This window comes from Panthera uncia (assembly GCF_023721935.1).
Source record: "Panthera uncia isolate 11264 chromosome C1 unlocalized genomic scaffold, Puncia_PCG_1.0 HiC_scaffold_3, whole genome shotgun sequence".
NCBI lineage: Eukaryota > Metazoa > Chordata > Mammalia > Carnivora > Felidae > Panthera > Panthera uncia.
The window spans coordinates 35879015-35894881 of record NW_026057584.1 but is presented as its reverse complement, the minus strand read 5'-3'; the positions used below and the strand labels follow the sequence as shown (position 1 = coordinate 35894881).

General features: G+C 38.5%; 1 protein-coding gene across 1 annotated transcript in view; it reads right to left on the bottom strand.

Moving 5' to 3' along the window:
• The window catches only part of SATB2 (SATB homeobox 2), a 187958-nt gene extending 172594 nt beyond the window's left edge, over positions 1 to 15364 (bottom strand). The window contains exons 1-2 of the mRNA XM_049615202.1: positions 15222 to 15364; positions 13766 to 13993 (exon numbers count right to left, since the gene is read on the bottom strand). Of these exons, the coding sequence (XP_049471159.1) occupies positions 13766 to 13934 (169 nt within the window). The 5' untranslated portion in view covers positions 13935 to 13993; positions 15222 to 15364. The remainder of the gene's footprint in view (positions 1 to 13765; positions 13994 to 15221) is intronic.
• Between the last annotated feature and the right edge of the window lie 503 nt (positions 15365 to 15867).

Here is a 15867-nt window from a genome sequence, read left to right as displayed (position 1 = left end):
ACAGGATTTCACAGGCACACAGAGGCACAGTGTGGCTACTTATCTAAACAAAAAAGCCTGAGCTACACCTGGGAACTGGGCCATAGCAAGCCTGACCCAAGGAACTAAATTCCCTGATGTCGGGAATGTCCAGTTAGAGTGAATGAGAGGCCTGCCTTTACGTTCTCCAACATGGGCTGCATTTAGATAAGTCTTCTTCACTCCCTCACTCCCCACTCCACCCCTGAGCCTGTCTTACAGCAAGTCCAAAATAAATGTTAGTTCAGTTCAACAAAAACGCTAATTCTAGCTAGAGGTTAATAACCACCATTAACAGGCAATGTCAGTTCTGGCTTTTTCCTGTGACTTCCCAGCTGAGTCTATCACATCACTGTAGCTCACTGCACCGCAGTGAGCATCGGCGTGCAAGAAAAGCTTTCTAAGAAACAATCCACACAAGTAGCCTTAGGAGCTTGCTCCATGTTCTCAAGGGGGAAGTGCACCAGACCTCAGGGCTGTGTGCAACCACTGTGGACAGACATTGTTAGTTTATCACTAGGAAGGCATCACAGTCCATTGGTGAAGACTCAAGTGGCTAGCAGCACTGTGCTCTGTGACTGTACGTATCCTGGGACCCTGGGGGTCTTACCTGCCATCCTACATGTTCTGCATGGAAGGACTGCAATATCTTTTCTAAATCAGAGCCACAAAATGTTCGGTGATCGTGAATTAAGAAAAAAAAATTTTTTTTTCTTTTAAGAAAAAAGTAGAATCTGTAAGTTTGATTATCACGGAAGAGTTCAAACACTGTTTGAATGTTAAACATTGTTTAAGTATCCTGTAGTTCAAAGCTAAATTTTTAAAGTTCTTTTCACAGTGGGTTATAAATGCATGTATTAAGTCTCAAGACTCGATGCCATGTTAAAACGACTATACTATAACTCATTAAGATTTCTGTCCTTCGTTGTATAAAATTTTATTCTAGAAGTTTCTGAGAAGATAATATTTCAGATAGTATTTAAGAGGAGATGTATTTGCTATTCCCCTCTCATTATCCTTTCTGGAAAAGCTATTTGCAACTCAGAGTCCCAAAAGTCAGAAAAAGAATCAATAAAAATTGCCTTCATAGTAACCATTGCTTCCTCATCTCAGGTTTTGAGCTTTGCCTAAATGTTGTTCTATCTAATTTAACAATTAAAATAAAAAATCTTTGATTGATTTCTCCAGTGTAGTGTTAAGGAAAGGTTAACTGTACTGAGGTTCACTAGCAAGAAATTAATAAAGGAATCAAGCACTCAGCTCTCAATAAGACAAGACTACCCAGATTTCTAGTGGGAATATTTCATAGCACAAGCATGTTTTCTTTGGGGAGTTTAACTCACCAAAATTATTAAAAATTGAGATCAAACACTGGTGCAAAACCCCAAAGGAAATCATACTAGAGTGGAGAGATTTTTATCAAATAAAAACCTGAAAAGGTGAAGTTTTTATAGTAAAAAATAAAAGGCTTCTCCTTACAAAAGGAAATCCTACTATGTTTAGGGATCAAACAGCAAAACATGTATGGATGTCTAATGTGTAAAAATCATCACTGTGAAGTGAATGCAGATTTCACAAAGCCAAGCTTCAAAAGACAAGCAGCCATCACCTAGACTAAAAGCCACTCTCATTCTTGTACCCAATAAATGCATCCACCGAGAGGTAACAGCAACCAAGCCCTGGAAAGGACTAACACTGGGGAAAGAAAAAGAAAAGAACACAAGGAGAGAGCAAGAAAGTCAAAAGCATAGTGTGTATTCTGCAGTTCCCTAAGGGTACACTGAGATGTCTGGATTGCAATACATAGGATATTATTATTGTGACTGAGATGAAGTTAATAAAACCCAGCATACAGACTGGGGAAACTCAGGTCCCCAACTGATGGAATACTTCCCAGACAAGATATTTTAGGTATATATGTACCTCCGCAATTTACAGCAATCACTTAAACGAGAACAAGAGAACAGAGAAAACTCATATATTATTTTTTCACTTTATGAGTCTAAGACATCCCCTTTGTAATTTATATAATTTCCAAGAGAAAATATTAAATTTAATATTTAAAAACCTAAAGAGATCACTTAAGCCACAACATATAAATCCATGAAGATCTTATTTTCATCCTTAATGTTATCCAAATGGTATCATCCAGCCATAGGAGGAATGTTATTCTGCTTTTAACAATCTTTGAGAAGTGTCATCCAAGCCCAAAGTGATTTTCCTCCCAGGGGAAAAAAAAAAAAGATAAATGATAAATCACAAAGGACAATACAACTTTCTACCTTCATTAAAGCAAAAGACCCTGGTAGAGTAGTGCACCTTTTTAAATCTGGGGTAATCCCAGGTATGAAACATCTCAGTCTCAACGATTCCACTTCCAGATCCCCTGGATTCGTAATTTCTTTAACTCTCAAATAACTTGAGCCACAAAATCAAGCATATTTATGTAGCCTCTGCCCCACCCCGAAAAGGCCACAGTTTCAAAGCAGACCCAATCTCACAAACTCAACACGAAATAACAGAAGGACGAGTCTTAAGATTTTTTTTTCAAAATCCACATTAAAGGAGAAAGGGGCTCCTTCTGGGGTGAACCCCAGTGTGGCCATGGTGCCCTGCCTGTCATGGTAAGAGCGGCCACTTTATCTTGGTACCACCACTGCCCGCATCTACATGAAGATGAAAAAAACTGTACCTAACAGTTCCCGTGAATATACATGCATCTCTTTATTTTGTTAACAGAAGTAAGATGGACAAATGATATGTTTTCAACGAGCAAGCCTGTGTTTATTATATATCTGAGAGGCTGGCGACAACAAAGACGACTTCGTGAGTTCTATCAAAGGGAAAAGAGAGCTGGACCCCAGAGGCTTTCCTTGGGTAAAGAGAACTGTCTCCCTCAAACTTGTTTTCCAGCTATACATCAATCTTCAATATAATTATGTTTGACAGAATATAAGCTCTTGGCAGTTAACTTGTTTACAATAAACGCTTAGTTTGGGTACATGGACTGTATTTCGGTTTTATAAATATCAAACACAAACCTACAACAGTTCCATTATGGGGCTGAGAATTATTTTGCTATAAATCTTTTTATTGGGGGGCCAAGGGAATTACTTTGCAGCTTGTTTTCCACTAACCACTTGGAATAGTGTGAAAAGAGGTACATTTATACACTGACCCTGTGCTAATTGGAATTCTATACATTTCCATGGGAGAGCATATAGTATCAGTCCTGAACATGCAGGTTGCCCCCCAACCCCGACATTGTTGTCATGATGGTAAAAAAAAAAAAAAAAATACACATGCAAGCAAAATGGTTCTTGCTATAGTTTTCATACAGTTCTGATTCTCCTCAAAGTCTCTTGGGAACTAATGGCCATTTGTGACAGCACTGGCAGGCCTTCAGTGGTGAGCTCCAGTTTGGGGGGGGTTTATAAGTTAGCTGTAAAAATGTGCTTAAGGCCCAAACTGACTATATGAATGGGCCTGTAAAAAGAGTTAGTTTTGCTGAATGTTACCTGGAGATTCATTTGAGAAGGGAAAAAAAAAAAAAAAAAATCAGGATCACCTTATTTACTCTTGTAAAGTGCCTTTACTTGGGTCTTAAATGTGTGTATAACTTACTTTCAGAGAACAATTTGCTCCTCTTATACCCCCTCGAAAATAAAGGGTGTTCAGTCTTCTAATACCACACCTGCCACATCTATAGCACAAAACCTTGTCTGAATGGAGCCTGGGAAGCTGAACGCCAGACAAAGCTTCAGGGGTACCCTGGCTTAGCCCCACTCCGTGAACACTCTTCTCCAGCATGCACCTTCATTAGCAAGCAGCATGCCTTCTGGGGTTCAGATGAGGACGATTCGTCCTTGCAGAGTTTCCTCACTTGTTTTTAATTTCACAATGACCTTGTAATCAGATTCCTATAATAGTTCAACTCTAATACGGTACTAATATTCAGAAAATACTCATTTTTAATTTTCCAAAATACCTACTACTGGGGAATTCAGGCACTTTATTGTTTAACAGTGAGATTCCAACTTCTTTCCTTCTAGTCAATGCTACAATTTCAGGTGACATAAAATAAAGAATTTTTTTGTCTCTCCCCTTCTGATAAAGACCTGAAACTGATTTATAAGTTTCAAGAGTCATCAAATAGGATTTTATTAAAAATTTTACCACATAACTTTCATACATGAGAAAGAGAAAGAGGAAAAATATTTTCATTGCATTATCAGCCCCACAGGTCTTTCTTGTTAATATCAAAAGCACTAGTTTACAGTGTGAACTAATGGAAAATTGTTAAATTCACCTAAAATAATCAATCTTTTTTTTTTATTATTTAAATAAGCCCTTTTAAGACTTTGACTATTTAACTGCTATTTACTCAGGGAAGGGGAGACATGGAGAAGGAGACTGTACAAAAAAAGAAAAAAACTTTTTTAATTGTACAACAAAAATTCCCTCCAAGGCAAAAAGACATTATGCCAAGTTCCACCCAGAATTAATGTTTAGGTTTAAATTATAAAGTCCAGAAAAAAACAGAACCACTAATAGACCCTTAAAGCTCGTGGCATTCGTCACCGCTGTTAGGTTATGTAGATGCTAAAATTGAAAAACCCTTTGCTGACAAAAGTATTTTAATGAAGGTGCTATTAAGTAGACTCTCTGAACTGAATTTAAACAAAACAAAACAACAACAAAAAAGCCTTTTGAGCTGTTTGATATAAATTCCACTCTAAAGGGGATTATGCTTGGGACAGTTCTGGGATTATGAGACCTCCACCAGTAAGGGTTTACTGCCTATCTTATTCCTTTCATTTTAACATTCTCAGAAAGATTTTTAAATATTGAACCCAAGAAAATTCTTAGCTACAGATCAAAGAAATGTTCTCCTCTAACCCTGCTAAGGTTGTCCAAACTTTGGGCTCCAAATACTCTGATGGCCAACATTGTTTGTGGTTTTAGCATCCCTGCAATGAGCAGGGGTTAACTCCACTGTCTGGCTAAGTCCACTGACATCACCAAAGTTGCCAGGAGCTCACAGTTTCTATGAATAGAGTAAGAAATACAGCCCAGAGTGAAAGAAAACTAGCCACTGATTTTGGCTGCTGCCGGCCAGCTCACTCTGAGTTGCCAAAAGCTCCACTCTGGGGAAAGAGGCAGGGAGGTTGAGCAGTGTGAAGGATCATGGACTTAATAATGGTTCCGATGATGGCCAATGGAGGCCAGAGCCTATATATATATCTCAAGTGACAGTCTATGCTGCCTGAGTGAATGTCAGTGATGTGTACACGTGGAAACTCAGGGTCCCCCCACCGACCCCACGTGTGCTGAGAAGAAATAAGGGTGCTCATTATCCACCTTCAACTCTCTCTCCCCCTTCAGCCTGGTTATGCCTTCCAGAGGAGGAACAGCAGGTCCAGGATCACACCTAACCTTTACCAGGGCGAGCTCCGTCATCGGAGAAACAGTCATCATGTTTGTCTTTCATTTACAGAGGTTTAAAAGAAAGGTGGGGGAAGGGAGTTATACCTCAGGTAGAATATAAGAAAATGTGATTGCCCTTCTCAAACTGCATATAAAGACAAAATCAATGAGCACTTTTAATTGTCTCCTGAGCAACCACCTCCCAGGGGCTCCTTTAGGAACTTCCCAGGGAGGAGAAAGAACAAAATGGTCTCTCCCAAAACAGATTTTAGCTAATAAACACAGCAAAGTATGTGAAAAGCATTTCAGTTATTCTGCATCCTCTCCAAGACTAAAAATTTGTACATTGTGTGACAGGTCCACCTCATTTTTCTTAATGATGTTTTTATTATTCTTTCACTCAATTAAAGCAGAAATGGATATTGCATCTTCTGACTGTATAATTGTTATTGTAATCTGTTTTCGATCACTGCTTGGGAAATGGGTCCAAAACAACATAAACTCTCCACTGTCTCAGAAGGCAAGTCATTTTCTTTTACTACGACACTTAAAGAGACATTTATCATGCTGCTCTGTTCACATCTTTGGATTATGATAAAAGAAAGTTCTTGTTCTGTTAACCAAAAAAATATAATGTTTTGAAAACACTGCTATGTAAACAGTTTTGACATGAATGCGTTTTCCTAATAAACTATCAATTTTGCCTTTCCTTATACATATAAAGAATTGGAACAAATGCAATAAAAATATGCAATTTTAACACAGGGACCAATCAGGAAATTTGAAAATCAATCATATTCAGTTATAAAAGAACTGATACACTCGTTTTCCAGCCAAATAGAAAAACAAGTAAAAAACAAATTTTTTTAAAGAAAGAAAAAGATATCTCTGCTTAATGTGATGAAATTAAAATTGTTTCTATGAAAAATGCAAATCACCTCTGTTAAATCTTAGTGCTTTGGAAACACTTGCTCTAACCAGAGTCTTATTAATTTTTTTTTTTTTTCATATCTGTGCAAGTCTTCAACACATAAAGTCTCTGAGCTGCTGGGCACATTTCAGTAACTGTGTAACCATAAGTGGGCACGAAACAGTCTGGTGAGAAATGCATACTTTTTGATAAGCTTGCAGTGTTTCCTCTGAACTTTCTAATCTTTGTTGTTATGTTAAATGCTATCATTTAATAACCCACTGTGCTAAGACAGAACTCCATTCCAATGATAAGACAACTAGTGAAGGGCAGATCCAAATTTGCCTTATACCGTGAGCAACTAAAATTGAAATCTACTTCCCTTAGAGTTTTACTATCCTAATGTGTCATAACCACAAATAAAGAACATTCTTCATACAATATGACTGCCCTAATTTGCTGATAACTTCATTGCAAGGTTCAAATTCTTGAAATTTCTATTAATGCTTTTTTTCTTCATCTTAAGCATTTGCCAAACTAGTAACTAAAATATTCACTAGTTTATTTTTTAAGTTTTAAAGGTACACACATCAGTGAAAATGGAAAAAATACATCCCATAAACCCCACTGCCATAATTATATGTCTAAGGCAATTTACTCCATATTAGGTCATTTTTACCTAGTTTTTTAAAAAAAAAATCTGGAAGAAGTAAAACTTTGTAAGTGAGAAGAGAAAGACAGAAGTGGTGGAAGACAATTTCTGATGCAGGCTTTCACTTAATTATACTGATTTTGCCACAATTCTTAAAATCACTTGCTATTAAACAGCAAAACAATTCTGCTAATTGAAAACAACAACAACAACAAAATTACAGAGATACAGTTCCATGCTTTTGAAAACTCCACCATGGAACATTTTTACATAAACACTGTGTAGCATGAAGTGCTTGTGAGGCTTGTTTCATGCAAAAGAAGAAAATAAATGTTTGGCTGATCACTGACAATACGGGAACCAATGTGACTTCAGAAAATGGAAAATAACATGCTATAGGGGCTCCGTCTGTGCTTTTTTGGAAGTCTGTAAGTACTCAACTGGCTTTTGTTTTAACTCATACCTCAATTCCTCTCAGGGCCGTCTACTTGGACTTTGAAATATCTATTGTGTTACCCGTAAGTAGTAGGATGATGAATCCTTTGTATATAAAAATCCATTTTTAACACATAGACATTCTCAAACCTCTATTGCACTTTAAAATAAAAGGAATTCACAACTCTCTTTACTGGCACCCTAAATTAATGCTAGAGAGCAGTGGTGATTGGAAGTGAGAAAGGCCCCACATAATCAAAGTCAGCAGAGGGAAATCACTCATTTTAAAATCACTATAAAGAAAAGAATGGAAGCAAAAAAGGCTAACTCTCTTCATTTGCTGAGCTATGCATAAAGGTCTTCTACTTGAAACCATTTTCACTTGTTTCTTTCTCTTTTTCCTTTCTCTTTCTTTCTTTCTTTCTTTCTTCCTTTCTTTCTTTCTTAAAAAATAATGAGTTAAAATGTATGGGTTAGATCCAATATTTCACTGCTGTTCTTACTCTTGGGGAGTAGGGGGTGGGGTGGGGAACGTGCTGCCAAAGCTTCTGAAAAGAGAGTTTGGGCTGCTAATTTTCCGTTCACAAAATCTAAATTCCCCTTATGCATCTCACACAACTCATGAAATAATATGAAACAGTATTATATCACTGCAAATTGAGACATTTTTATCAAAATAAAGAGTGATGATGCCAACATTTCATTTGTCATTCCCCACTTGTCACTTTTCACTGACAAACTGTTACACATACAACTTTTGTCAAATGCTCCATCTTTAAATATGTTCCAAAATGCCATTGTATCTCAGCACTCTTATAAGGAAGACAGCAAAAACCACTATGTTACCACACATTAGTTACATAGGTTAAAAAAAAAAAAAAACCCTACTTATTAAATAAGATAGAGGATTTTTTATTAATTCACATGCTATGTGGGATAAAGTTTAGATTCCTGAAAAAAAAACAAAAAAAAAAAATTATGAATGTATTTTATTTACCTAATGTGAGATTATTAGTTACAAGAAACTTTGTTAATGGTGAAGAATAGGTTCCTTTTTAGCAACAGAAACCTAAACTCTCTAAAATGACCTAAAAAATAATAGAGTTTAGAACTCATCTAGCCCTGTTAATGTCTTTTTTACAAATGCATGTAAAGTCTCTACACTGAAGTCTCTTTTCAAAAAAAGAAAACTAAAGGTTTTAAATGATCAAAGTAGAACCACTACACTTGACTGCTTATGAGATATATTTTGCCAGATATACCAAATAATTACCCTGCCTTTCCTGGACTAAAACTGATTTCCATATTCTTAAAATAATGCAAATTCATATTCCTAGACCTCTAATAAATGATAATAAGTCTTTTTATATATACATAAATATAATATATATACAAGATATCTAAGACGTACAGACTGATTCTAGTCACAACCCCCTGGGAAAAGATTATATTGCTTATTTTCTACAGGGGTTAAAAAACAAATGTCTTAAGGGACATCTATGTAGTTCCAACACACACACACACATACACACACATTTCATTGCAGATGATCTTGAATATATAATGGTCAGTGGGTTTCTGCTGATGGAACACAAGGCTTCCAAAATTACTTGAAACATCAAATTATGCTCAGGACTTTGAGGGGCGGATACCCTATGTTCTGTTTAATGTGTATGTTCCATTGCATATATTTTTTTAACCAAGTATATCTTTATTTTAATAACAGGCCAAGGACTAAAAACACTTTAGAAAAGGGCTATTTTTCTACCTCAGCAAAACTACAGAGGACATGCTAGATTGTTGGATGACCCCAAAGCCTAAGTTCATTCTATTTAAAAGATCTCAAACCCTTAAAAAAAAAAAAAAAATGTAGAATGTAAAAGGGAAATACAATCTTTTCTCTTTGGAAGTAATAACATGAGGCCTCCCTACAAGCAAAATGGTGTTCATCCTTGGCTAAAATGAATTTAATGGGTTTTCGTCATTTTACCCAGGTTGACAATATGTGTCTAAATTTCCAAGTATTTTATACATTTCAATACATCAATATCTATACTCTTTCATAGCTGTACTCCCTTCAAAGAGTAAAATGTCTGCCTACACTGCTAATATGGTGACTGCACCTGACCTGAACTGCATTTCTTTTAATAGAAAAGGAAATGTTCCACATGTAGACAATTAAACTAACTGTTGTTGTAGACAATGTTCAGCTCTAAATGAGGCCCTGCCCAACAATCGTGATCACATTTGCTTCCCTATTTGAATACATCAGTGTGTATTGCATAATGATTTTTTTCCCCTTGTAACAAGACAGTTATGTTCTTCAAAGGGCTGCCTATTAGCAAGAAGAATAGGCCTACTTTGGGTCAACTAGTTATAAGACAACTTTAACAGGCAATTCCTCAACAAGATTAAATCATGATTTTAAAAACAAATTATTTTTCAGGAAAAAAAAAGGAAATTTTTTTCAAAAAACAGCAACCATCTCTAAAAGATATTCATGGTGTTCAAACATTTTCCCCCCAAAAGCCTAGAACATTTAACACCAAAAAAAAATGATCAAAATTCATAGGAAAATGAAAAATATCAAAAAGATTTCTGATGTTTAATGCCTCCTATCAGCAAATACACCATCTGGTATACTCAAGCGCTGTTCATTCAGTTTAAATAAAGCTGTCTGAAAGTTTTTCTTTAAGCCAAACATTTAAAAATGAAAATGCTTGTGTTAACAATGAATGAAGCACAATAATTTATTGCTATTAAAGCACAACTGGCCAGCGCCTTTCAGCAGTCCAGGAGGAAAGCAGAGAGCTTCGCTTCCTCTGCAAACTTGATTGGCATCACTTTCATTTTATGCTGTAGGTTTCGTGGCTGAAGCATTACACACAGCAGAACCTTTTAGGTACTTATGTTAATGGTGGCAAAAAGGATCATCTGATTCTTATTTTCGTCACCCTTAATAATCTTCTCTTTTTCTAAATCTTCAAATAGATCTGTAAGTTTTAATCAACAATTTCACAAATATAAATTTCCCCACCATTAATCATCCTTTTTCAAAATCCTTATGGAGTGAATTACTAGCTGAGAGGGGACGCCAATTCTAGTAAGTGAATGTTACCCAGCAGGGATATAAAGCTGTCAACACCACGGTGCTCTTGCTTGCTCTAAACTCTCTCCCAGCCTTCCTATGTTTTTTAAAGAGATATTAGCCTTTTTTTTTTTTTTTTTTTTTTTTGCCTAGGGACTTTCTATAAAAGCTGACTGTCATACACATCTGAGCACTTATTTTATTACATACATGCTTTAAAACATAACTTAGATAAGAACAAACACATCCTAGAAGGTGTTGGAAAGACAAAGCAAAACTGATCTATGTTCTAATAGTCTTCTAAAGCTAACCACATTGTAAACAGCACACTAACTTTTAAGTCCCCTATTAAAACGCAACCTTGAGGACTGTGATAGTGTATCTACCACCTCAACTAGTCAAATCCAGACACTAAAATAATTTTTTTTAACAAACACATTCTCACCAAAAAACATACCAAACTCTCTGTCTAAAACCGTAGAATAAGGGCAACAGAATTTACTATTACAACTAAGGCATTCAGAAACATTTATTCACCTCACTGTTTATCAAAAGCAGGAAGATAAACTGCCATATTATTGGGCAACCAATTAACTTAATGATCTCCCCATTTTTAGAGGGAAAGCTTTTAAGAAAGAGAATCACTAAAGATTAACAAATGCGTCCTATCAAATTTTGAGCCCTATTTTTAAACCATCTCCATAACATTGACAAGACTGCAATATATCTGAAAATGGTAATAAATGATATAGAGCTATAAATATTTTGTAGTTGTCTATGTTTATTATATTGCTTCATAAAGAAAATTTAAACAAAAGAAGGTAGGGTGATAGAAATATAATCTATTTTATACTTAACCTGTTCAAAAAAAAAAAAAAAAGTCTTTCAATGACAAAGAACTTCTAACTAGAAATGTATTTTAAACATTTTTAAAAATTTTAAATTTTTTTTAAAGGCTTTGCTTTTCTCCCATCTATATACATGATTAAAAGTTACAAAGAAATGAAATTGTTACCAGCTCAACATACATTAGGAAACCATATAAACTTAAACCCCTCCAAAAATATTAACATTCAATAAAAAACTTTACAGTCAAAATTTTATGTTCTTATATTTTAAAGTTTTCTAAATTAAAATCTTTCTAAATAATCTACTATGCTATACAGAATACAATCTTTCTATAAATTTTTTTAAAACTCACCATATGTAAACTCTTTTAACCACTTCACTAGTAAGTATTAAACACAGTACTTACTGAGACAAGCTAATAGCATCTCTATTTTCACTTTGGAAAGCAACTAATAAGGCCTTTGACATGACTACATTAAAGCTCAGTAAAAGTGACGAAAGCAGCTTGTTGAAACAAACCTATTATTCCTCTTGAAGACTTAATTTCACTTTATACCAGATTTATAATAAGTGGTCAAATGTGAATTATAGTCTCAGAAAATAAGAAACGCTACCACTGTTTCACACTAAATTTAGGTATTCCTGGTCAACAAAATTAGGGAGTTTCTTTCACAGTTCAATATGATGTAGGAATAAAGAAAACACTTTTTTTTCTAAGGAATCACAATTGTTAACAATTACGTTCTAAAATGTTTAGAGACTTCTTTCAATTCAGTGAATTTTAGCAGGTCTTCAGAAAGAAACCAAAATTCTACGTCCAAGTTTTTTCTTTATGCATAAGGCCACTTTGAGAACACATCTCCTCCTCTAATGATTTCCAAGTTTTTCAATCAAATAGTATCAGCACTCGCATCATCTTACACTTGGTTTTACCATATTTGCTATATATTTTTCTTTCTCATATGCATATACTAAAATGTTACAAAAAGTCTGAAGTTATTGTTCCAGTCTCAAGATAGCACAATAAACACAAATTTTAAAAAGTGGGTCACAGAACTATCAAGTTATCTTTTGCTTCATCGAAGTGTATCTTTAAGCCCCTAAAAATAAAAGGTGCATAAGCCACAATGTATAGCCAAATCATTTTTTAAAGCTTTAAAAATTGTGAGAATGGGTGCTTCTCAAGGGAGATGATTAATATAAGGAACTAAGGCAAACCATTCTGAATGTCTACGGTGAAGAAATAATAATAGCAAACTAAGTAAAAATAGAAACGTGTTATTTTATAAAATGTCTTTTAACTCTTTAAAAGGGTATGGACGTTTAGACTTAAGTCTTTACTTTGAAATACAAACTATGGCTATTTAGAACATGGGGTTGGAGTTTATCACTAAGTTTTGCCATGGTTTTGTATCATTTCAGGTGGGCTCATATGAAGAATTATGTTAAGTAAGCTACTGCTGAAAATATTAGGGGGGAAACCTCTAGAAGCAAAAAAGATTTAAACTAGTGATTTATCTCAAACACAAAAAAACTGCATGCCATGTTGAATTGTGCATTTTGTATGCCAAAACAACTAAGCAAACAGCACATAAGCCTCAACATATTTTAATAATATTTAACTTTCGTACATATCGCTTTATAAAATTATTTTTCCTGACCACATTAAAGGAAAGTGGTTGTTTAAGTAGTAAAATCTCCAAAAAGTTTTCTTTAAATAATATTAAATTCTTGGAAAGGTAAACAGCATGTAGCCATTAGGACTACTTTGCTATTTTTTACCTGTTCTGCTGTAATTCATAACAAACCTACAAACGCGTAGGACTTTAAACTGTTTAGAAAATGGTGACCTTAAAGCTTCTAAGGGCCTGGCAGATTTCATGATGCTTCTTTATTTCCCACTTGAACTGTGGCAGGAAATATTCCCAGTTGTTACTAATTTATCTCGAAGGACTGTCCTAACTACAAAGTAACACCAACACTCCTGCTCCTGGGCATTAAAGACTAGTCCACAAAAGCGATCGCACCTCAACTTCATCTCTACAACAGATACTCTGAGGCAAAGCAAAAGAGTTAAATCACTAAAAAGCTCTCTAGGAAAATCTAGAAACAGTTAGCTGGCTGTGACATAAACCTGCCAACACCTCAGCACACAGTGGCAAAGTGCCCAAAAAATGCCACCCTCTGGGTAAACCACTTTCTTGTTTTAACTCTACATGAAGCTACCAGTTGCAGATGAGAGGCGACGGGGGCATTATTTGGCAACCTGGAATTCACTTCCTGTAATCCTACACCGCGACAGCGCCTAATCAACCTGAACCCTGACACCCGGGCCATTATCGCCGGGCCGCGGGGCTGCGCGCGCCTCCCCGCTCCGGGCTGTTACCTCCCACGGCCTTGGCCACGGCGCCGTTGGGCCTCCCGCGGGCTCCCATGGGGCTGCCGTTCTGCTCCAGCCGGGCCACCTTCACCGGGGGAGGCCCCTTGACGTCGGGGCTGCCGCTCCGCCGGTCGGGGCTGTCCCGCAGACACGGGCTCTCGCTCCGCCGCTCCATGCTGCTCCGACTCGGAGACAAAGTTCCCACCGGCAGGTCGCAATAAAACGCGCAGGGACCTAGGGAGGGGGCGGGGGGGAGGGAAGGGGGAGGGAAAAAAAAAGAGGGAAAACCGCTCACACACGTGATAGACGTTCAGGCCAGTGGCAGAGCGCTGCACCAAGCCACACAAACTTCCTCCCACGCTGCCCGAGGGGCCCGAGCGGGGAAGCGGGTCCCCACCTTACACTGGGCGGCCAAAGGAAGCTCGAGGTGCTGCGACACTGCCCAGTTGCTCTCCAGAAGTTAGCCCTCGGTGACGGTTACCACGCCAGCGCCCAGGGGCGCCCAGAAGTGGCCCATTCATTGGGACAGGGTTGGCATACGCCGTTCTCAGATGAGACAGCCTCGCCGTGTGGGGGTCAGTGTTGCAGAAGAAGTGAACTTCATAAAAAGGCATCTCACCCACTCGAGGAAGGGATAGGGGATGTACACAAGTCCGTAAGAAACCGAATTAACCACATGATGAATGTGCCGTGAATGGCGGGGCAGGAGCCAAAGGCCTGCCTTAAGGACTCCTTGAATCCCTGCTTTTTATCTTTACCGAGCAAGTCTTGAGACACAAACACACTTTGCACAAAACCAACCCTCATTCCACATTAATAAGCATCCCAAAACATTTGGAGGTATTCACCAGAATACTCTCCAGAATAACCTTCATCACAGTGGAGGGGGCTACAATCATTATTTTGGAATGTTCTTATCTTCTTCCGATCCTAAGTGATTTTTTAAAAAGCTCTTCAGCATAAAACACAAAAGCAAAAAGCATCTAAATTATTAGGTTAAGAAGCAACCTTCATCAACCCCAATTTAAAATTTTTTCCAAAAAGTTTTCCTCTGGGTCTCTTGGCTGGCAGTGCGCTCCTCAAGGAACCCGCAGATCTCGGCACCCCTGGATTTTTTTTTGGGGGGGGGCGGCAGAAGAGGAGGAAACACCTGATGAAACTGCACTCACATTGTCACTGACATCCCCGAGAAGCAGGAACCCTGCACAACAAAGTGCGCTAGGAATCCTCGCTGGCGGTCTCGCCGTGGGAGAAGCCGCATGTCAAGGAGACATGGTGGGGGTGGCAGAGGGGAGGTGAGAGAAGAGACGAGAAAGATGCAGAGACAGAGCGGAAGGGCTGCCCTACTCCCTCTGCTACGCTGTCCGAGAGGGCGAGCGCTGCCGGGAGGGAACTTAGCCGGACCCGGGGCTTTCCCCGAACTCCCGAGCTTGGAGTGGGAGTCCTCGCCCGGCGTACTTACTGCTCACAGTCTGTCTGTAACTTGGCTGGCTGAGGCTCTGTCCATGGAGCAAAAGTAGAGAATCCAGGGTGGAAAGTTTCTGGTGCGTCGCCTTGCAGTGTTCTCCTAGTCTTCTTTCCTCTTTACTCCTTCCCCTTTTCCTCTTTCCCAGGTCCTAACGTTTAAGGTCCTGGGTCAGGGTGTCTTCTAGTGCAGAGATGGTTGTTATGATGATGATGATTGGGGGGGGGGAGGGGGGTAGGGGGAGGAGGAGAGGGAAAGGAGGGTTCCTCCAAAGGGGCACCCGAGCGAGCGGGGGAGGAGACGGCGGAGGAGGGGAAAAGAGGGAAGGAGGCTGAAAAAGCCTTTTCACACCTTCGGGAAGGAGACCCGTTCTGGAGAGAAAGGGCTGAGGACTGGGAGGAGGCGGAGGCGGGCCGGTGCTGCCGCTTCGCAGGTCTGCTAGTTCGCGAGGAGGCGCGGCCGGAGCCTTAGGGCCGGTGTCACCCAGAGCCAAGAAGGCGCAGGGACCCGGGACCGCACGCGGGAGGAAACGCGGCGTCTGCCCAAGCTGTCACCTCCAGCCTCTCCCCTCTCGGCCGCCGCCGCCAGCAGCCGGAGCCGGACTCACTGACAAGCCGCAGAGAGAGATACACTGAGAGGGAGA